Here is a 21,018-nt window from a genome sequence, read left to right on the forward strand (position 1 = left end):
TCTCATGGGTTCAGTTTTACCCGCCCAAGTATGAACCCTCTAACTCCGGTGCTCAGCCAGCATTTTTCTCCATCAACCAGAGACTGAGCTAAAACAACCTCCTCAACAACAAGTCCCCTACCCAAACCCGTTAGTACATCGCCCCATATCAATCATCCCCTTCTTATAAACATACATCTCCAGAGCCCACCTCCTGGTGGTACCATCCTGCCCACCATGCCATTCTTTATCAGTCTCCTTATTCACGAACGGTGTGACCCATTTCCCATCCCGAAAGAAATAAGGCGTGCTAATCGACCCCTCCATTACCGACCCATCCTTGCTATCCACAATCAAGACTTCCCTGGAAATCGTGGGTGACGTGATACCGGCCCGTTGCCTCGCCTCATCGTATACTTGTCTCTGGCTGGTCTTGTAATGTGTGAACTCTGATGGATTGACGTTGTCTGTTGTGTCGACTACCACTTCGAACACACTGCCCGAGTACAAGTCCAGTGTAGGGGGGTCTAGTGTTGTTGGAAAAAGTCTTGAGAGGGGGACTGATGGGACGGGAGCGGACGTCACTGTTAGTTTCCCGTTCTGGAAAATGGCCACCCTTACTCGGGCTGGCTGGTCTTTTTGAGCGAGATGAGCTGTGATATTGTCCGCCAAAAGTTGAAGTCCAGCATCACCAGTGAGAGAAGAGATGACATAGTCCCATTTCCAATGATGAGCTGCGCGAAGCATGCGGTCGCGGTGGTAGTCTAGCATGTAAAAGGGAGAGGAGTGGCCATGGTTCCAGCTTGCGTGGGTGAAGTCTGGGTGGGAGTGAACTTGGAGGAGAGCAGGGTCGTAACGAAGAGAAGTAAAGATCTGAAAATCGGACGATGCCATTTTGAATCAAGAATTGAACAAAGTGTTGAGCTATCTCCCAAAATCAAGGTGTAATTTGATTACTTCCTGATACTGCCAAAAAGCGACCCCTCCTAAATTGCCCCTGAGGGTTACTGTGGGGACCCGCAGAAGCTGGGCGTTCTGTGTTGACACAAGACAAATTATTGGTGCCTCAGGTTGCAATGTTGCTTCTGCTTGGTGTTGGTGGGGGTGGAGCTTGGACCTTGATTAGCAAAGAGTGAAGTCACCGTTTTCTTATCGGTGGCAGGAGGCAAGTCCAAAAGGTGTGCCAGGTCAGGTTCCGGAAAAACCGCGTGGTGGAGCAGGTTGCAGCAGTCGCAATTGGCGGGCCGCGCTGGACCGATTTTTTTTGATCAAGCTTCCATGGCTTGCTGTCGGCTGCTCAGTTGCTGGGAGAGACGTCAAGGCTTTGCTTTGCAGGATATTCACAAATAATCTGCATCACCAACCCGGCCGTCCACCCACACCCAGTCCAGTGTTGAGTGGCTTGTTATCTCACTTTTTTTTTTTTTGTTATCGTCCCCTCCCAGTCTTGACCACCCGTATCATCTTTCTCCGGCTGAGCCCTTCACTAAGCGCTCCCTGCACCCAAAAGAGCCATGGCTCCCACGATTGCTTCAGGCCCCGCGGGGACCACTGTAACAGTGCCGGGCAATTCATCGCTGTGGGACCGCATCTCCAACTGGGCCTCTGAGAACAAAGGCCTCGTCTATACCATTGCTGGTGTCGCCGTAGTGGTCACCGGTGCTGGTGTTGTTTACTATATCCGCAAGGGTCCTGATGAAGTGAGCAGAAGCACCCACCCTGTCGTCAACCCCATCATACCCCTCGTCGCCGCCGTTATCGTCGTCGTCATCGTCGCCTACCGGGATACTGACCCTTTGTTCTCTTTTCTAGGAGTCTGTCCCAAAGCCCAGCAAGAAGGAGAGGCGGAAACGGAAACAGGCCGAGAAGGAAGCCGAGAAGGGCGCTGCCGCCGAGAAGCAAGCAGAAACCCCCAAGACCGCCACAGTAGAGACCGCCGATGAGCTGCCAGAAATTGACGAGGCCAGTGTCATCGGCCTATCCGAATCCCAACGCAAGGAGTATGCCGCTAAGCTTAAGGAGGCTGGTAACAAGGCCTACAACCAGAAGGATTTCAACAAGGCCATTGAGCTTTACTCGAAAGCCATCCTTTGCAAGCCAGACCCAGTTTACTACTGCAACCGCGCTGCCTGCCACAACGCCCTGAGCGAATGGGAAAAGGTTGTTGAGGACACCACCGCCGCTCTTGCCTTCGACAATGAGTACATCAAGGCCCTCAACCGCCGCTCGAATGCTTACGACCACCTCGGCAAGTACAGTGAAGCTCTCCTCGACATCACCGCCAGCTGTATCATCGATGGTTTCAGGAACGAGCAGAGCGCGCAGGCCGTCGAGCGTCTTCTGAAGAAGTTTGCCGAGACCAAAGCGAAGGAAATCCTCGAAACCAAGCCCGCCAGACTGCCCAGCGCGACCTTTGTGGGCAACTATCTTCAAAGCTTCAGGGCCAAGCCAAGGCCAGCGGGGTTGGAGGATGACGCCGAATTGGACGAGGAGACTGGAAAGGGCCAGCTGCAAAAGGGTCTGAAGGCGATGGAAAGCAAGATTGCGCCATCGTACGAGGAGGCTGCCGAGGCTTTCGAGAAGGCTCTGACTCTGGGAGACCTCGGTGAATACGAGGCTTACGCTCACAACCTTCGCGGTACATTCCAATGCCTCAAAGGCAAGCATCAGGAGGCTTTGGCCGATCTGTCCAAGAGTATCGAGCTTGATCCCAGGCTCACCCAGAGTTATATCAAGCGGGCCAGCATGAATCTGGAGCTCGGTGCACCAGACAAGGCTGAGGAGGATTTCGAAGCCGCCCTCGCCAAGAACCCAGAAGACCCGGATATTTACTACCACCGCGCCCAGCTTCATTTCATCAAGGGCGAGTTCGCCGATGCGCAGAAGGATTACCAAAAGTCGATCGATTTGGACCCCGATTTCATCTTCTCTCACATTCAACTCGGTGTGACCCAGTACAAGCTCGGTTCCATCGCTTCATCCATGGCGACCTTCAGGCGGTGCATCAAGAACTTCCCCAAGATCCCAGACGTCTACAACTACTATGGTGAACTTCTCCTGGACCAGACCAAGTTCAGCGAAGCTATCGAGAAATTCGACACTGCCATTGAGCTGGAAAAGGAGACCAAGCCCATGTCGATGAATGTGCTGCCTTTGATCAACAAGTCTCTTGCCCTCTTTCAATGGAAGCAGGATTTCAGCGAGGCTGAGAAGCTCTGCGAGAAGGCCCTCATCAGTAAGTGGTTGCACATTTTCACATATCTTGTTCGTTGTTTGCTAACATGGAATTTCGTAGTTGACCCCGAGTGCGATATCGCGGTTGCCACCATGGCACAATTGCTTCTCCAACAGGGCCGCGTGACCGAGGCCCTCAAGTACTTTGAGCGTGCGGCTGAACTTGCCAGAACAGAGGGAGAGCTTGTCAGCGCCATCTCATATGCCGAGGCCACAAGAACCCAGATCCAAGTGCAGGAGAAGTATCCCGACTTGGCTAGCAAGCTGTCGGGCATGGGCGGCGGTGTGGTCCGATAGAAGGCTGTGCGGGTATGGGGAAGCCGGACAGGAGCACAGATGCGAAGAATGCTATTTCGTTGGGTGGTGATATGACCGTCCTGCGATCTCAAAATTGAACCGTGATGAATGGTATACCCCGTCAAAACGCGCGCCGCAACTGGAGTCTGAACCGTTTTTCCAAACATGTATCATGAGCAGTCCATGGTGTTTTTTGTATTTTTCTTGTTCATCTCATACATCTGTATGACTGCATGCTTGGGGAGAGGGGGTGGGTAATATCTGTGTACGATGACGGGAGAGAAAGACTGGGGAAAGAAACAAACCAGCGGGTCGTCCCGCAACGAAAACCACGCCACTCTATTACGCAACCCATGGAGGAATGAACATCTCCTTTTTTCATGGTCATGATTCTTGTTTTTATTCTTGTTTGTCATTTAGGTGTGGGAGGGTTTTGTTTTTGGCTGGGTGGGGAAAGGGGGTAGGGTGAGGTTGGTGGGAAGTATACAAGTACATTACTCTTGTTTCTTTACATATGTAGCTTTGGGAGAAGCGCTCAATGAGAATCGATCAAAAAGCGGTATAAGAAAAAGGTTGAACTCTTTGCTTTTTGTGTTGTGTCAAGGGATCCCAAATAACCCAGGCACCCTGCCCACAACATAATTAATACACACAAATAGGATAGTCCCCATATTATATTGCAAACTACACCTTGCGGGATAACCACTAGGCTTTGAAATATAGTTAATAGCCCTTCAAAGGTATTCAGAAGGCCTATTAATTTACCTTCGATGCATGGTTTACAACATCATATGGGCCAACCAACCTACTTGTGTCTATCAACTATTTTGTGGTGAGGGAGCCAGGGATGAAAGGATTGCGCAACGTCCAGAGGGGTGAGCGAAGGGAACAAAAAAAAAGACATGAATTAATCCGTATGTACTCTGTACTTTTGTACATGCTACATAGTGGTTTACTCGAAAATAATTAACAACACACGTGAGCCTCCTCCCCAATAAAAAAAAAAAAAATAAAAAAGAACAAGAAAAAACTACCATCTTCTCTTATACCTAGACTGAGAAGAAGGCAAGAAACCCCTGATTTCCCGCTCCCGGCCAATGACGGACCCATCATCATTAGCAGCATGTTCCATCAAAAACCCGTCATTAAGTCCCGCCTAACATCAATCACCAGTTACCACCACCAAACCAGGGTCCTGTTTTTGCGTTGCTACACGTCCCCCCCAACCCTATTGGGAGTCTATTATAATGATCTCGTAAATCAACATTTCCACCGCCCACGCCCTTCGCTCATACAAAATCAACAGATTGCATGTTGAAAACGCTCTCCTCCACTCTTTCGCATTACGCCTTTTCTCCTTGACAAAACAGGCGCCAAAAAGTGCCAAACACAACCCAGTCAATCAGCGCTTCCGCAAACGCGGATTCTAATATTGGCATGCTTATTGACCGGAAGAGTTGTTCTTTTTGAAAAGAGAAACACCGACACCAACACCCACAGCGATGATGATCAGGATCAAGATGGTAATACCCAAGCACCACCACTTGAGCTTTCTCCGGTTGCGAGCGCTCTTGACAGCAGTCTGGATCTGGGTGTTGGCATTGCCGAGGTGGTCCGTCGTCTGCTCGGCCTTTTGAGCCACATCCTCGATGATGGCGCTCTGCTGGACGATCTGCTGGTTGAGGATGTCGAGAAGGTCGACAAGGTCGTTGATGGACTGTTCAATCTTCATCATGTCGTTGTGGCGAGCGCGGACATTGCCGAGAACTTCCGAGGCGCGGCCAGAGCGGTTGGAGCGGAGGGCAGTCTGGAAGATACCCTCGTCACCCCAGTTGGCATCAGCGGCTTGCTGCAGCTCGGCTTCGGTGGCGTTCTCGTTGACGATTCTGTACTGGCGCATGATCTGCTCGCGGCAGCGCTGTCTGTAGGCTTGCTCCTCCTGCAAGAACTTTTGGATGGTGTCCTTGAAATCATTGTTGAGACTGTCGAACTGGCGCTTCTTCAGGGCAAAGGTGCCGTGCTCGGCTGTCGTCCGCTCCGTATCCGTCTTCAAAGACTGGATCCGGTCCTTGATGGCTGTGTTCTTGAGTTGCGATTTGGCGACCTCGGCGTCGAGCTCGGCCTGAGCATGGCCGTCGGTGCTGGACAAGGCAGCATGGTGAAGAGATTCGACTCTGCGGATAATCTGGGTCAAGCCTTGAATTTCCTGGCGAATGGCCGACACGCGCTCGAGGAACTGGTTTTGGGTGAGGACGGTAGCTGATGAGCTGTACTGTTGCTGAGGAGGATCATATGGTTGCTGTTGTGGCGCGCCGTAGGGTTGTTGTCCGTAAGATTGTCCACCGTAGGGTTGTCCATATTGCTGTCCATATGATTGCATCTCATGCTGTTCCTGTCGACGGAAAGCGACGAGTTAGCATGTCAAACCCATGAACAGTAGTGCGCGCGCTTGGCGGTGACCGCAAAAAGAGCATCCGTGCCTCTATGAAAACAAGGCATATGACTTTCGGCGCTGTCCGGCCCATCCGCACCTGATACCGCGACGCGATTCAGAGAAATACTCACAGGTTGTCCATATCCGCCGCCATATCCAGCTTCGGCCGAGGGGCCCTGATTGTAAGGATTGTACGACATTGTAGCTGACGCAACTGCACCGCTTTCTGTTCAATTGATGTGTTTTGTCCTGGTCTCGTCGAAGGTTGCTGTAATGATATCTGTCGGGATCAATGCGATGGCGCGCGCTCCGTCGTTGTTCAACTTGCTTCCTTGAAAATTGACTGGAAGGAAGAAGTGGTAACTGGTTGTTGGTGGTTTGTGAAGGCTCGGATTGATCCAATCTCCCCCAGCTTGCGCTGCCTTGGCCTCTCCCGTCCAGTGCCTGCACGTTGCTGGCTGGTTGACAAAGCACCCGAGTGGTCCGTTCAGGTGTGGCTGATGGCTTTTTGTCGCTGCACCTGGCCTCCACTTTGACGGTTTGATGGACCCGCAAATTTCCCTTTTCTCTCTCAGTTTTCAGGGCGAGGTCCAAGCCGCCGCCCATACCAAACCCTTTTTGGTTCAGATGATGAACCCTGCGAGTCTTAGCCCCGTGCTTACGAGGCCTGCAGCGCGAGGCAGTGGCTTTTTTTTTTTGGTTCTTATTGTTAGGGGTCTTTTCAGGGCACGAGAACTAGGATCGGCGAATATAAACGTACTGCATAGAAGACGATGTTGGAGAGCTTGGTATGGAAAGGAGCTCATGTACGTAAGGCACGGAGTACTTGAGCCCCTTTTTTCACAAGACGAAGCTGCTTAGCTGAAGCTTCGTCGTGGAGATAGCGGAGTCGAGCTCTTCCGTGTGTTCTGGACCATCCCAATAAAGCGGTCAAAACAAGGAAGGTATACCAGCTCACTTCTGTTCTCGGCAACCGTTGGACATCGTTTGTGGAATGGCAAGGTAACCTCCGAGACGGGCAGCGTGAGAGCTTTGAGCTCCTTCAATGATAACTGGTAGAAAGTCCTGGGCCTGGAAATTGTTCCGGCCCATTTCCCTGTTGATACTTGCTCATTGAACTCCCATAATCTGCAGCATTGTCTCATCACCAGCTGTGTTAAGCAATTATACCCGGATACCTACTAGGCACTTGCCCTCAGAAATAACATGTCGCTGTCCAGCTCCTCGGAATCATATGCAACGGTGGCAAACTTGATGGCGTCACCTGCAGCGAGGCTGAGGCTAATCTGCATGTCTCCCCACAATTGGTTGAAATGGTCCACTATCGCAGCTCTGGCTTTCCGTTTTTTAGATGGCAGTCACCGGGCACTGAAACAAAAGCGAGTGGCCCAACGTCTTACTATGAAGCTTCACATTTAAAACCGAGCCTTGTATGTGCTGGATCGCCCCCGGTACATTGCCCTTAAACCCCTCGATTATATAAGCAACCCGATTTTTCCCTTCCATTAAACGCCCTGTCGCCATGACTCCTGCATCCCACCCACTTCTTTGCACCGATTCTGCAACGTCCACCAACATCTGGGGTTTCCGTATTGCGCTGAGCCCGTGTCTCGCCATAGAGGGATATCCCCCTCCCACCCAAGCGCCGACTTGTCGACGCAGCTCTTCGTGGTTTGCCAGATGTCCTCTAGCTGGCCTGACCGCGTTTCTTCATACGGGTGGTTGATCACCTTTCACTGTCCCTTCACTTAAAAACCAGGCCAAAAGTAACCCTATGCCGCTCAGAAGTAGTTCTTCTTCCTGCTGGTGCGAGTATACTGGCTTAGGTGCCATTCACTATCAGCATCCTTGTTCTCGAGTGTTCCCATGGTGATGGAGAATGGTCGCATAGTGAACCGTGGGCCAACCTCGGAAAGTTCGACTGAGTCGTAACTTGTCCTCACATACACGTGATGACGGACCTCGATGCAGTCATCTTGGTTCACGAAAGTAATAACTCTGTTGCCTGCGGCTTTGCTGGCAGTAACGTCTCGTGGCGGGAACAAATGCTTCAGGATCTTGACAATTCTCAGACCCAGTTTTGTTGTAAAGCCTTCGAAAATGAGGTGCGGGTAGGATTCTGATACCGTTCCCTTGATCGACCTTGGGATATCGGCTCTGAGTACAACATTGTGAAGGGAAGCCATCAATGTCGGGCCGTGGGGGAAATGGCTGATGGTCATGGCCGTGGGTGTACCACTACTTCGGGTTAGAAGACATTCAATTAAAGCCAGTAAACATAACTCACCGATGTTCGTGCAGCAAAATCACATCACTGAGCTTCTCGGCTTGCGCTGAGCGGACCAGTTCTGGCAGCACCAAATTACCACGATTCAGTCTGATGCCCGTGGGAAATAGTAATCGCATTTCCTTGCTGAAAGACATGAGTCTCGAGCTCTATAGAGAAAAGGTTAGTCTCACAATGAAAAGATGACGGCAAATGACACTTACGGGGTCTCGAGAAGTAGTCACAAGAATGCGAGGGTCTAGAAGGAATATCAGCACCTGGCCATGTGCACTTTCACCACCCACAGAAGAGAGCCATACCAACGACACCTGAAAGCTCGGAGTATTCATCATCGATATCGAGAGAATCATCCTCGGCGACGTCGCGCGACGCATCGTAGTCGTAGTCTTTGCGAAGTTGGGTATCTTTGGCGAGTTCTGGATCCAGCGGCTTGCCCGAAGCCAAGGCAGCTCTCAGCTTCGCCCTCTTCTCTGAAACTTCGGCATCGCGCAGAAGAACTGCTTTTCGGTAGAGATAGTCTCGCCTTTGCCTGGCTTGTTTGCGCTGAAGATACTTGTTAGATGTGGATACACGAGGTTCGGGGCAGCGACATCCAAGCACTGACAATCATTGTGAATGTTGTTGGTGTGACGCTTTAATCTGCAGGATGGCGAACGGCGCGCTGAGAGATATCGCTTTCAGAGTTTCGGGATCTGTAAATTTTGGCGTAGTTTGCTTGCTGAATGGCCAAAAGGGTTCTCGAAATGGCTTTTTGAAGGTTACCACAGCGCTGCAGAAAATAATTCCCCTGCAAGGCTGAGAAGCAAACGCTATCAGCGCCTATCAATCGGCCATATCAGTGGAGGGGCACCAACAGAAAAAGGAAGCACGGACCCCTGGCCAACTTTTTTCCCACCTGCCGTGCAGCTGTACCCGCAGCCTGATAGCCGCCACTTTCCACTTTGGGAGGCGTCTCTTTTGCTATGAGCGCTGACAAGGTGCAGGATTCCCACAGCCAAAAAATCGCAAACCGCCGGCAGCGAGCAACGAAACACGAATTTCCAGAGCTTCCCTCACCACCCATTCATTCTGTGGACTTGCAAGCCCATCAGCTGCCTCGATTTCCTGTGTCAGCGATGATGTGACCGTCCCGTCGCTTGCAATCCCATCAGCTCTTTTTTTGTCTCTATCAACGTCCTGTCACTGCGACATCCCAACGATACCTAGACAGCCGCGCGCAGTGTGTGCCCTCCCACCTACCAAATAATAATTCTCGACCGGTGATTCAAGGTTAGCCTCGGCAGCACCCAACACGTTGTGCGCCATTCCCCTCCCTCATTTCGTCGCGTTCAAGCAACATTAGCATACTTTTGCCCCCCGTCCTCTTGTCACACATCTCTCTTGCCTGCAAGTCCCATGAGTGCGTTCGCCTGCTTACCATCCTGCAGCCCAAGTGTCCCGGCACCCTTGCCGTCTGTTTGATAATGGAGGACGCCTTCAACCACCTCGGAAACCACCTTGTTTCCGACTCTGCCGCCACCATTAATGCCACCGCCGACGACTTCGACGATGAAACCGAGAGCTTCCTGGGCGATCTTAAGGAACACGGCTCCCCGACAAACGCCCTCCGTCGCCATGATGACAATGACAACCAGGGCCCCGAAGACTTCCGCGATGATGACAGCAACTTCAGTGGCCCAAGAAACGATGTAAACTCGAGAGGTCCAGAAGAGGAAAAGGAGCTGCCCGCTCACGCTTGCGCGTAAGTCATGGGTTTCGGGGAGCATGGTGGGGGGTATCATGACTGACTGGTTTACGTAGGTATTGCGGCATTCACTCCCCGTCCTGTGTGGTCAAGTGCATTGCAAAGGAATGCAACAAGTGGTTCTGCAGTGCTCGTGGTAATTCGAGTTCCTCACATATTGTCAACCACCTTGTACGAGCCCGCCACAAGGAGGTTCAGCTTCATCCCGAGTCAGCCCTTGGCGATACCACCCTCGAATGCTACAACTGCGGCAACAAGAATGTCTTTATGCTGGGCTTCATCCCCGCCAAATCCGATACCGTTGTCGTTCTTTTGTGTCGCCAACCTTGCGCTGCTGGCAGTTCGGCCAAGGACATGAGCTGGGATGTTTCGCGATGGCAACCCCTCATCGAGGATCGGTCCTTTCTCAACTGGATTGTCTCCCCACCGACCGACGCCGAACAGCTTCGAGCTCGCCATTTGACCCCGCCCATGATTGCGAAACTTGAGGAGATGTGGAAAGAGGCTCCAAGTGCCACTGTCGCCGATCTGGAGAAAGGAACCGGCGTAGACGACGATCCGCATCCCGTGCTCCTCAAGTACGATGATCCGTACCACTATCAGAATGTCTTTGGGCCCCTTGTGAAGATGGAGTCGGACTATGACAAGAAGCTCAAGGAAGCGCAGTCTGAGGACCATCTCGTGGTTCGCTGGGATATGGGTCTGAATAACAAGCACCTGGCCAGCTTTATCCTGCCCAAGATCGAATCCGGCGATGTCAAATTGGCCGTGGGCGATGAGATGCGCATCAAGTACAAGGGCGAACTTCGTGCCCCATGGGAGGGTGTTGGATATGTTATCAAGATCCCCAACAACCAGTCGGACGAAGTTACCCTTGAGTTAAGAAAGGCGGCGAACGACAAATCGGTCCCCACCGAATGCACGCACAACTTCTCGGCCGACTATGTCTGGAAGGCCACGTCCTACGACCGTATGCAATTCGCTATGAAGACCTTCGCTGTGGATGAGCTCAGTGTTTCTGGGTACATTTTCCATAAGTTGCTGGGCCACGAGGTAGCCGTTGCTCCCATGAAGACGCAGATGCCGAAGAGGTTCCACGTTCCAGGGTTGCCTGAGCTGAATCACAGTCAGATCACTGCCATCAAGACTGTTCTGTCCACCCCTCTCAGTTTGATCCAGGGGCCGCCAGGTACCGGAAAGACGGTCACCTCAGCCACCATCATCTACCATCTTGCCAGAATGAACAATAGTCAGGTTCTCGTCTGCGCCCCCTCCAACGTTGCTGTCGATCAGCTTTGCGAACGTATTCACCGCACGGGTCTCAAGGTCGTTCGCTTGACAGCCAAGTCTCGTGAGGATGTCGAATCGTCCGTCAGCTTCTTGGCCCTCCACGAGCAGGTCCGCCTTTACAAGCAGAGCAGTGAGCTCACAAATCTCAACAAGCTCAAGGCCGCCGCAGGTGAACTGTCTTCTCAGGACGAGAAGAGGTTCAAGCAACTGACTCGCCAGGCCGAGAGGGAGATTCTCAACAGCGCTGATGTCGTGTGCTGCACTTGCGTCGGTGCCGGCGACCCGAGACTGTCCAAAATGAAGTTCCGAAACGTGCTGATCGACGAGTCTACTCAGTCAGCTGAGCCCGAGTGCATGATTCCTCTTGTCCTCGGATGCAAGCAGGTTGTTCTTGTTGGTGATCACAAGCAGCTCGGCCCCGTCATCATGAACAAGAAGGCGGCCAAGGCTGGTCTTAACCAGTCTCTGTTCGAGAGGTTGGTCAAGCTCAACCTGGTGCCCATTCGGCTCAACGTTCAGTATCGTATGCACCCTTGCCTTTCAGAATTTCCTTCCAACATGTTTTACGAAGGGTCGCTCCAGAACGGTGTCACCATAACTGAGCGGCTTCGCAAGGATGTCGACTTCCCCTGGCCTGTTGCTGAAACTCCGATGATGTTCTGGTCCAACTTGGGCAATGAAGAAATTTCGGCATCCGGAACATCTTACCTGAACCGCACCGAAGCTTCCAACGTGGAGAAGATTGTTACTCGCTTCTTCAAGGCTGGTGTGAAGCCGTCTGATATCGGTGTCATTACTCCGTACGAAGGCCAGCGCAGCTACATTGTCAGCACCATGCAGAATACGGGCACTTTCAAAAAGGAGAGCTACAAGGAGGTCGAGGTTGCTTCGGTCGACGCTTTCCAGGGCCGTGAGAAGGACTTTATCGTTCTTTCTTGCGTCCGTTCCAATGACAACCAGGGCATTGGTTTCTTGTCCGACCCTCGTCGTCTCAACGTCGCGCTCACTCGAGCCAAGTATGGTCTTGTCATCATCGGCAACCCCAAGGTTCTGTCCAAGCATGAGTTATGGCATCATCTTCTTGTTCACTTTAAGGATCGCAAGTGCTTGGTAGAAGGCCCTCTTACCAACCTTCAGACTTCCCTCATCCAGTTCAGCCGGCCCAAGATGAGCTTCCGTCCCCGCCACAACGCACAGGCCCAGCATGTGTCTGGTGGTTTTACCAACGGCAGAGGTTATGGCGGCGCTGTCAACGGCTCCCACCGCGATTTCGACACTGGCTCGGTGCTTTCGTATGCTAACGGTATTCCGGATGATGTCTCGTCCATTCACAGCTCTGCCTTGGGTGGCGCGGGCCTTACATCGGCTTACCCTCAGATGTTCTCCAACTTCCATCCAGAGCAGTGGCCCGGCTTGCCCGGGGCCAACCAGGCTAGCCGTCCCGGGGCCAAGGGTCGTGCTCGCATTGCTGAGAGTGTTGCTGGCGAGAGCGTTGCCAACAGCGAGTTTACGGATGCGAGTGCGAGTGTTATTGGTGGCAAGGGCGTCGGTCAGGGTGGTGCGAGCCTGGGAGCTGGTCTTAGCGAGGCTATCAGCTCGGCTCGTCCTACCTCGTACAGCCGTAGCGACCGTCTCAAGCAGTACGTGGAGAGCGGCGGGCGCAGTCTCGGCTTGGGCAGCGGATATGGCCGTCGCTTCGATGATGACGAGAAGAGCGTCAGCACAGCGTTTGCTAGTCAAATTGGGACAGGGTTCGACTGAGTGTTTTGAGCAGCGTGGTTGTGCTGGTATTGTTTTTGAAGCAAAACCAAACAACTGAAGCAGTTATCGCACCAAGCAGCATATGGAGGACCATCTCGTCTGGCTCCGCCCAGCATACCTCGGTCGAGCACGCAACTTCGGATCCGCCCGGTCGTTCCTGATCGGTCATGAAAACGAGTCACAGTTTCCGGGAGCGCTGATCCTACCTACTCTGGTAGAGACTGGGCACATATATCCTTCTGCGCCTCGCAGCGACCCGCCGCTGCCAAAGCGTTGCTCTGACGACCTATGGTGCCTGTCGATTCTTAACAGGCAGATGTGGCTCGACCGGCCTCGGAGGCCTCGAGTTTTGAGATGCAGGAGGTAGTTGAGAATTGTTAGGGTCTTTTGTTCCAGCATTACGTCGCTCAGGGGAGGGAGCTAGTGTAGCGAGCCGAGGTGGTCACACATGTGGCATGGACAAGTCGGTCCAGCCTTCTGTACCACCCAGGGGCATCCTGTCTTGGAACTAGCTATGGACGAGAAGGACAGCGGTGGTAGTCTGATAAATTTTGGGGAGGAAGGCTGAAGGTAGCCGCTCATTTTCACGCCTGTTGGGCATTCACTTCGTATAGGCTGGATATCTGACTTGATCAGATTCTAGTGCTGAAACACTAACCACTAGTCACTCGTTCACTCCTATTTGAGATTGGTGATTTCTAAGCAAACGAGCGGATAGATAGATAGAGGATCAGAATAGTACTATCATTTATTCCGCTACCATAAGGATATTGGGGGTGTTTGTGTATGCTTGTCTCTCCACTCTTCATGTGCCCCTTATCATTGTGAAGTCTTTGATCCGCTAGACGCGACACGCTTCTTTCTTTTGTGAGCCTCGACGATCAAGTAACACGAGCTCACGTGAAGATAGCCGATAAAAGCCATGGGTTCTAAGGGAAAGTTCCACTGTGACCTCATCCTGCCCCACCCTTTGCCTGCCACGCACCACCACTGGGCAACCCCACCCCGCCTTTTTGGAGTCGCAGACCCAACCAAGCTGATGATCATGCTGGTTGGGGGTTCAGCGATGCACGTTCTAGATTACCTAGCACACACCTTAAACTTTTTGGCGCCACGGTACCTGAATACTCGAGCCTTTCAAAAGCCCAACATATAACCATCATGGCGTCGTCCCCGAAAGATCTAGCGCCGGACGTGACAACAACCACAGTCACCCCCGACACCACGGTTACAGAAAGCGGAGCGGGCGCCGCTGCCGCCAAGCCGGAGACTAACACGACGTTGGGCGGTGATGGTGCGGAGACGACGACGAGGAGGGCAGCTACCTTTACTGTCTCACCATCACAGTCACAGCAGCAGTCTGGAACAAACGGTGGCAGTGGTAGTGGTGGTGGTTCTGTCAAGTCGGCGGCGGCCAACGGGAACTCAACAGCCGACATTGACACGACCAACCCCCTCGACTTTTCCGAAGACGTCTCGGCGGACAACTCCCTTCCTACGCTGGCGACGCTGAAGAGGATTGACAACTACATTGTGCTGGACCGCAATGGAAAGTCGCACACGTTCCGGTCGCTGTACACGGGGCGGCATGTGGCGAGGAGGGTGTTGCTTGTGTTTGTTAGGCATTTTTACTGTGGTGTATGTGTACTCTCCGTTTACCCCTCCCGTGGTATGATTGATGACTGATTGTGATGGTGGGGATAGAACTGTCAAGATTACCTCCGGACCTTGTCCTCTGCGTTTTCGCCGTCGGATTTGCTGGGTTTGCCCATCCCGACGTTTATCGTTGTGATTGGGTGTGGCGATCCGGGCTTGATCGATATGTACACCTCTGAGACTGGGTGTCCTTTTCCTGTTTACACGGATCCCACGCGGAAATTGTATGCGGAGCTGGGCATGATTCGGACGTTGGCTTTGGGGGAGAGGCCGGCGTATACAAAGACTCATCTTGTCAGGTCGAGTTTGGCGAGTGTGGTTCAGGGTCTGAAGCAGATACCCAAGGGGCTGGCGCACAAGGGGGGCGATTCGAGGCAGATAGGGGGCGAGTTCTTGTTTGAGCCGGTTAGTGGGGAGGATGTGGCTAGTCCGATCAAGGAGTTGGGGGAGTGGGGGAGGGGAGAGAGGGCTGGGAATGGGGATGGGGAGAGTGTGAAGATGGGGGTAAGGCATAGGGCGAGTGAGACGCCGAGTATTGATGGGAAGAACATGGAGTTGGGAGGGGATGGGAGTGAGGGGGTGGATAAGATTGTTAGTTGGTGTCATAGGATGAGGAATACGAGGGATCATGCAGAGGTGCCGGAGTTGATGGAGGTGTTTGGGATGGCGGTGGGGGAGATGGAGAAGATACCCGGGGATGTGAAGGGGTTGGAGAGGGAGAGGTGGGAGAGGGCGATTAGGGAGAGGAAGGGAGTAGGTTTGGGGGGGAAGGGGAGGGGGAGTTTAGAGAGATGACTTTGAGGGTGTGATTGGAAAGCTGATTGGATTGGGTTTATTCAAGTGTCAAAGCATGCATTTTAGCAAGCAGGAGTTTTGATAAATGGGAATTAAAATGATCTTATGCTCTGGGTCGTGGTCCGCACGGATAGATTTGTGAAGTCAGGTTGTGTACACGACATACGGGAGTTTCCGAGTGCATCGATGTTTCACGCCCTTCAAACGTTTGTCTCTCGTGAGATAATAGAGCAAACAACAGTCAGGAAGGATAACCCCTGGAGGGACTGTGATACCATCGGATGTGAATAGTGCGCTTCATCAAATGATAGCCCCATATTATCCGATGTCGTCAAGCGCACTGCGTATTGGTAGTCTCTCGCGGAGTGGCTAGCCTACGCTAGGTATGCTCTCATCGTGCCCTTTCCACCAAGTAATCCGGTACAACATTTCTGGTGAGAGTCTGGGGAAGATATTCTGTGGTTTCTCTGGCGCGGTAGTTCAACCTCCAAGTAACGAAGCACAAGGCCATTTCCCATCTAACCCACCGTGTAATCTCTTGGTTGTCTTGTTTACAATAATTCCACATTGTGCCCCCCCCATTACGTATCCTTTCCCCCCGCCTACCTAATCAGCATCTCTGTATTATTATTTTTTTTTGCCTTTTTCATCCTCACCGCCCATCTATCTCCCTTCGATGTCTCCTCGATCAGGATGGCTTCCCAGGTACCCTGCCCCATCCCAGGAAACCCGACCATGTACGGCCTCGGCCTCCGCACGTCCTTTTACCTCCTCCACCTCTCGACCCTGTTCCTCGAGCTCCTAGAGCAGGAATATATCGTCCTTCTCCTGTCCGCCGAGCTCGTCCTCAACTTTGCGCTTTTGCTTGCATTGATATTGCAGGTTGCTGCTGGGGGGTTGCATATTGTTGAGGTGTATATTCTTCTTCTTCTCCTCTCCGTCACTGTCTACCTCTTCGTCCCGAGACATGCGGCGGATTTGGCAATGGTGTTTTGTCCTCATTTGGGGTTGCGGGTGAAAAGTAGGGGGAGGGGGGTAGATGTGCTGGGTTGTTTGAGGGGGGGTTATGGATTGGTTGTGGTTGGTGTGCAGGTTTGGTTTTGGGGTAGGGGGGTGGATTCGGTTAGGTATAATGACGGTGGTGGTGGTGGTGGTGGTGATGGGAAAGGGTGTTTGGAGTATGGGTTTTTGTTTGGGGCGATGGATCTTAAGAGCGGGAGTATGAAGGGGTTGAATATTTTGTTGGTGTTGGGGATGCTGACTGGGGGGTTGGTGGTGGTGGGTTGTGTGAAGAGTGGGTGGTGGGGGGTTAGGAAGGGAGGGAGGAAGAAGAAAATGTGAGTCGCCCCTATTTTTCATCTCTGCCCCTAATCGTTGCCGGGTGGGTTTATTTTTCTTTTCTTTTTTCGGTCGTGGTAGAAAGTGACATTTTCCACTTTCCTTTTTCGGAGGTGGTGTGGTAGGCCGCAGCTTGATGATAGCTAACCGTCGGGGACAAACTCACCGAGATTAGCCGCTCAAGGTGGGAAGCACAAAAGTGGTTGGAGGCCTTGGGGGGCCTTGCGATCGCCGTAACCGTGATCGTTGCGATTGAGCTGACGATTCGATGGAACCGCATCGGGGCTGAGAACAGTGTAAATCAGGCAACCACCGCCGCCCAACTCATCCCGCTCTTGCTGGTTATCGCACTCATTTCGACATTTTTGTACGGGGTCTTCAGTAACGACAAGTCAGACGACGGTAGTCTGGTTGTTACGCTTGAAGCAGGGTCATCATCGTCGCCATCGGGCTCAGGTACTGGGTCAAGCCCATCCGGCTCTGGTGGTTCCGGTCCTACACCAGTTGTCGTTGCTGAAAGGTAAAACTCTATTGAGTCTTATCAACTTGAATCTTTTACTTACATGGATTCAGATCACGATCTCAAACACGCCGATCTAGATCTCGTCAAAGTTCCCGCAGACCACCAGCCCCATCACCACCAATGCCACCATCAAGACACAGCCCGAGATTCCCTGGGCCACCACCCGGTCCACCTCCAGCTTCTCATCACAGCGGCTACAGTCACAGCGGCTATAGTCACAGCGGCTCACCTACTCCTCCATCGCCTCTGAGCCCAAGGATAATCAACGTCTCACCCTCCGGGCCAGTAGCTAGACCATCAGTCAACTATTATCGCCAAGTGGCTCCCCATCCCTACTTCCCGTATGAAGGACCCGAGTACTACGACCCGAACAGATCACCTCCCCGCATGTCAGGAGGTATCGGGGCAAGGTGGCCACGTTTCGCGAAACCAATGGGTCCCCGCCCGCCTCCCTCTCCTACCAAGTCAATAGACCCAGCCAACGACAAACTCTGGGACGAAGTTCTCAGCGGCGCACCAGGCACACAAGGGGAACCACTGATAACTCAAAAAGACATCGACGACTTGTTCAACCCGCCACCGTCAGCAATGCTGATTACCGATGCGGATGTGGCGGCTGTGATGGAGCCTTTGGTGACAGACGCAGATGTGGAGGAAGTGATAAGGGAGATGCTGACGGAGCAGGACATAGCAGACGCTCTGAAAGATAAGGTTACTGACGCTGATGTCGACAGGGTTATGAGGTCTAGTTTTACTGATGCCGATGCAGAAGCCGTGATGGGGGATTTGATACCGGATGAGTTGGTTGAAGAGGTGATGATGAGTGGGGCGATACCGGATGAGATGGTGGAGGAGGTGATGAGATCTCCCAGACAGGCAAAGGTCGAGGATGAGAGTGATCACCTAAGTCAGCAGGCCCATGACTCCGAGGATTCAGATGAGGAGGAAGAGTCGAGTTCGGATAGCAGTTCGGATTCAGGTTCAAGTTCAAGTTCGAGTGGAGAGAGGCATGATGAAGATGAGGATGACGAAAAGGGTCCGGCCGAGTCGATTCCGGAGACGGAGACTGAACCCCGTACACCTAGGTCGGTACGTTGGGCGATGCCTCTGGACGAGGAAATTGATTCGAGGTATGCTTCTGATGGTGGGTTCTATCACTCACCTGAGCTTAGAAGCAGGAACGATGACGTGGAGGAGATGGTGAGAGATCGATACGGTGATGATGATGCTCGAATAGTTGCTGTAGTTCGCTATTTTCCTACTGCTGGGTATTCATCAGGCTATGGGTCGTCATGGGGTCAGAAATACTAAAACAAAATGCACCATTACGAAAGCAGCTTTTTGCTGTGGCGGATGATGGTGTTCAGGAAGTTCATAAGACAAGTCATAAGAAAGGCCAAGCGAACTTGGTGGTTGGCATGATGGGATGAAGAAGGATGGTCACGAAGTAATGACAAAAATAGCAAGCCATGGTACTCATTCCTCTGAAAAAACACATCAAGTGTCAGTTGTTTCAGTGTGACTTCTCCCTTGACAACTGGTTGCACACTCTAGACTCTAGATTTCGTTGCTGTATTTCCCTTCTGTGCTCGTCGCATGAGGATCTTGCTTCCTGTCCCACTTGCTCTTAATTTCAGGCATTTTTTTTTTTTTTGAAGAAAAGGCTGGAAGTTTACGGATCTGCCCAAAATGCCTTCGTTTCTATGCAGGCCAACAATCCACTATTCTGCATCAGATCTCACCTGGTGTCCGTTCTTTCATTGCTTTGAAGAGGAAAGCTCACCAATTTTCACCTCTTTCTTCGCCTCTTCCATGCTTGCTGATGATCATGAAGAGACTACAACCTCGGACACGGTACACAAGACAAAGTGCGACTATGTAGGTTAGAATATGCTTAGGGTTATGGGTCTAGGCATGTTTTTTAAAGTCAGGATGACAGGGTTGTATATGTAGTGGAATGGGTAGTTGATCTGAGCTGCTTAACTGACCCTCGGGTTAAAATTCCGCCGCAAAACGTGAATGAGAAATCTCAGCGGTATATATCAGTTTTCGCCCCATTATTTCGTCTGATATCATATCTTTGTTCCTGAAAACTCTGCCAACAACGTCAAATCTTGCCTACTTGAGTGGACTTCTTCGAATGTCGAGTGAATCTTGGCGGAATTGACTTCTATAAGAGGACCCACAGCCCCACTTCCTCTCTGGGCCAAGCTGCTAGTGGCAGGCAGCATCTCTCTCCCTGGCGACAGCTAGAACATTTGAACTTTCTACACTTCCCTTCACCAACCATCCCACGTCCGGATTCGTAAACACCGCGGCCACTGCAGACTACCGCGCCATCATCGAACCCCCACCTTTTCATCGCAGAGCTTCCGCTTCTCTTGCGACTCAAGGTCTCGTGATCAGCGCCTCGCATACAGCCAGCCCCAGCTACCCCCAACTTTTCTGATCGATCGCCCACCATATCCACCTAATATCGTCACCATGGGTTCGACACTCTGCCAGAACCGTCTGATTGAGGAGAGGTAAGTCGCCTCTTTCGTCGCTTGCAGATGCGCGCGCCGACCTTCGGACATTTTCCTCCTGTTCGCGACAGCCTCGCTGACCAGCGTCATGCCCTCTACAGAAAGCAGTGGCGGAAAGACCACCCGTTCGGCTTCTGGGCCAAACCCCAGAAGAATCCCCAAGGTGTGCTGGACATGAAGGTCTGGGAGTGTGCTATTCCTGGCAAGAAAGACACAATATGGGAGGGCGGCCAGTTCAAGCTGCACATCACTTTTCCAGATGGTATGTAGCTACCCTCGGTGTAACACATGATGTTGCAGATGGGCTTTGATAGCTGACCTGTCTCTTTTTCCCTTCCTGCAGAATATCCCACGAAGCCCCCCAAGTGTAAGTTTTTCTCGCCGAATTACCCCAACATGGGCAGGTCACACGACTAACCAACGTCCTCTCCTTGTAGGCAAATTCGTCCCTCCTCTGTTCCACCCTAATGTCTACCCTTCGGGCACCGTCTGCCTTTCGATCCTCAACGAGGAAGAGGCTTGGAAACCGGCCATCACTCTCAAGCAGATTCTCCTTGGTGTCCAAGACCTCCTGAACGACCCAAACCCCGAGTCACCAGCTCAGGCCGAGGCTTACAACCTATTCAAAAAGGACAGAGCCGAGTACGAAAGACGTATCAAACGGATTGTTCGAGAGAATGCTGCTCCATAGACGAGCTCGCTTCTGGGGGCATACTGGAAAAGGACGACAGTAGAATAACGTATTAGTGGGATCTACGATTGTGGCCATTTATTTCTGGAGTTACTTGGGAACATCATGGACGGCTGGGAAGGCAGGAGGGGCGTAGCATTGGTTGGGAACGAGCTTCTAGACGGACGACTCTCGACAGGGAAGGGTTCTTCTTTTCACTCAACGAACTGGTATTTGATTTTCTGAAGTGGGGGTTTAATGGAATCGGCTTTTTTTCCAACAATACGAACCACTGAATCAACCATCCCGTCTTTGGCACCCGTGACTTGCGCCTCCATGCAGTGTTTCCGATACAGAATTCGTGACGCTGGTGTCGTGTGTGGCCCCTGGCTCTGAGCTGTCATAGCTACGAGCAATACCCCCGCGTAACATTGGGGAAGCAACGCGGGCTCCCATCTACGATTGGCGATACCCCACACTCGGGC

General features: G+C 52.2%; 8 protein-coding genes across 8 annotated transcripts; 5 read left to right on the forward strand and 3 right to left on the reverse strand.

Annotated features, from left to right (window-relative positions):
* Positions 1-2: 2 nt before the first annotated feature.
* On the reverse strand, positions 3-1,134 carry ABZ2 (Aminodeoxychorismate lyase; the record flags this gene model as incomplete). Its single annotated transcript, XM_062910016.1, has 2 exons — positions 176-1,134; positions 3-117 (listed from the first exon to the last, which is right to left on the reverse strand). The coding sequence occupies exons 1-2, from the start codon at positions 871-873 to the stop codon at positions 3-5; spliced, it is 813 nt and encodes a 270-aa protein (XP_062768882.1). The 5' UTR covers positions 874-1,134.
* Positions 1,135-1,226: 92 nt separating this feature from the next.
* TOM70 (TOM (translocase of outer membrane) complex component) lies at positions 1,227-3,944 on the forward strand. Its single transcript, XM_062910017.1, has 3 exons — positions 1,227-1,679; positions 1,792-3,214; positions 3,275-3,944. The coding sequence occupies exons 1-3, from the start codon at positions 1,494-1,496 to the stop codon at positions 3,508-3,510; spliced, it is 1,845 nt and encodes a 614-aa protein (XP_062768883.1). The 5' UTR covers positions 1,227-1,493; the 3' UTR covers positions 3,511-3,944.
* Positions 3,945-4,386: 442 nt separating this feature from the next.
* On the reverse strand, positions 4,387-7,029 carry QC763_209710 (uncharacterized protein). Its single transcript, XM_062910018.1, has 3 exons — positions 6,705-7,029; positions 6,076-6,630; positions 4,387-5,902 (listed from the first exon to the last, which is right to left on the reverse strand). Exons 2-3 carry the CDS (start codon positions 6,142-6,144, stop codon positions 4,952-4,954), a joined length of 1,020 nt encoding a protein of 339 aa, XP_062768884.1. The 5' UTR covers positions 6,145-6,630; positions 6,705-7,029; the 3' UTR covers positions 4,387-4,951.
* A 334-nt stretch (positions 7,030-7,363) lies between these two features.
* IMP4 (snoRNA-binding rRNA-processing protein imp4) lies at positions 7,364-9,023 on the reverse strand. The gene is made up of 5 exons (XM_062910019.1): positions 8,836-9,023; positions 8,531-8,774; positions 8,435-8,469; positions 8,232-8,380; positions 7,364-8,182 (listed from the first exon to the last, which is right to left on the reverse strand). Exons 1-5 carry the CDS (start codon positions 8,839-8,841, stop codon positions 7,726-7,728), a joined length of 891 nt encoding a protein of 296 aa, XP_062768885.1. The 5' UTR covers positions 8,842-9,023; the 3' UTR covers positions 7,364-7,725.
* Positions 9,024-9,039: 16 nt separating this feature from the next.
* On the forward strand, positions 9,040-13,026 carry NAM7 (ATP-dependent RNA helicase; the record flags this gene model as incomplete). The annotated part of the gene is made up of 3 exons (XM_062910020.1): positions 9,040-9,527; positions 9,659-9,972; positions 10,032-13,026. The coding sequence occupies exons 2-3, from the start codon at positions 9,695-9,697 to the stop codon at positions 13,024-13,026; spliced, it is 3,273 nt and encodes a 1,090-aa protein (XP_062768886.1). The 5' UTR covers positions 9,040-9,527; positions 9,659-9,694.
* Positions 13,027-14,187: 1,161 nt separating this feature from the next.
* On the forward strand, positions 14,188-15,477 carry QC763_209740 (uncharacterized protein; the record flags this gene model as incomplete). The annotated part of the gene is made up of 2 exons (XM_062910021.1): positions 14,188-14,664; positions 14,731-15,477. The coding sequence occupies 2 exons, from the start codon at positions 14,188-14,190 to the stop codon at positions 15,475-15,477; spliced, it is 1,224 nt and encodes a 407-aa protein (XP_062768887.1).
* Positions 15,478-16,212: 735 nt separating this feature from the next.
* Positions 16,213-18,116, forward strand: QC763_209750 (uncharacterized protein; the record flags this gene model as incomplete). The annotated part of the gene is made up of 4 exons (XM_062910022.1): positions 16,213-16,814; positions 17,000-17,335; positions 17,437-18,049; positions 18,108-18,116. The coding sequence occupies 4 exons, from the start codon at positions 16,213-16,215 to the stop codon at positions 18,114-18,116; spliced, it is 1,560 nt and encodes a 519-aa protein (XP_062768888.1).
* A 1,706-nt stretch (positions 18,117-19,822) lies between these two features.
* On the forward strand, positions 19,823-20,916 carry hus5 (SUMO conjugating enzyme Hus5; the record flags this gene model as incomplete). The annotated part of the gene is made up of 4 exons (XM_062910023.1): positions 19,823-19,863; positions 19,965-20,125; positions 20,207-20,230; positions 20,301-20,916. The coding sequence occupies 4 exons, from the start codon at positions 19,823-19,825 to the stop codon at positions 20,552-20,554; spliced, it is 480 nt and encodes a 159-aa protein (XP_062768889.1). The 3' UTR covers positions 20,555-20,916.
* Between the last annotated feature and the right edge of the window lie 102 nt (positions 20,917-21,018).

This window comes from Podospora pseudopauciseta (assembly GCF_035222475.1).
Source record: "Podospora pseudopauciseta strain CBS 411.78 chromosome 2 map unlocalized CBS411.78m_2, whole genome shotgun sequence".
NCBI classification, from domain to species: domain Eukaryota; kingdom Fungi; phylum Ascomycota; class Sordariomycetes; order Sordariales; family Podosporaceae; genus Podospora; species Podospora pseudopauciseta.

Coding starts and splice junctions, on each gene's coding strand:
- TOM70 (XM_062910017.1), top strand. CDS start 1,494: ATGGCTCCCACGATTGCTTCAGGCCCCGCGGGGACCACTGTAACAGTG. Junction 1,680..1,791: donor TCCGCAAGGGTCCTGATGAA/GTGAGCAGAAGC, acceptor TCTCTTTTCTAG/GAGTCTGTCCCAAAGCCCAG. Junction 3,215..3,274: donor CTGCGAGAAGGCCCTCATCA/GTAAGTGGTTGC, acceptor GGAATTTCGTAG/TTGACCCCGAGTGCGATATC.
- IMP4 (XM_062910019.1), bottom strand. Junction 8,381..8,434: donor TGACTACTTCTCGAGACCCC/GTAAGTGTCATT, acceptor TTTTCTCTATAG/AGCTCGAGACTCATGTCTTT. Junction 8,183..8,231: donor ATTTTGCTGCACGAACATCG/GTGAGTTATGTT, acceptor AACCCGAAGTAG/TGGTACACCCACGGCCATGA.
- QC763_209710 (XM_062910018.1), bottom strand. CDS start 6,144: ATGTCGTACAATCCTTACAATCAGGGCCCCTCGGCCGAAGCTGGATAT. Junction 5,903..6,075: donor GCGGCGGATATGGACAACCT/GTGAGTATTTCT, acceptor TTCCGTCGACAG/GAACAGCATGAGATGCAATC.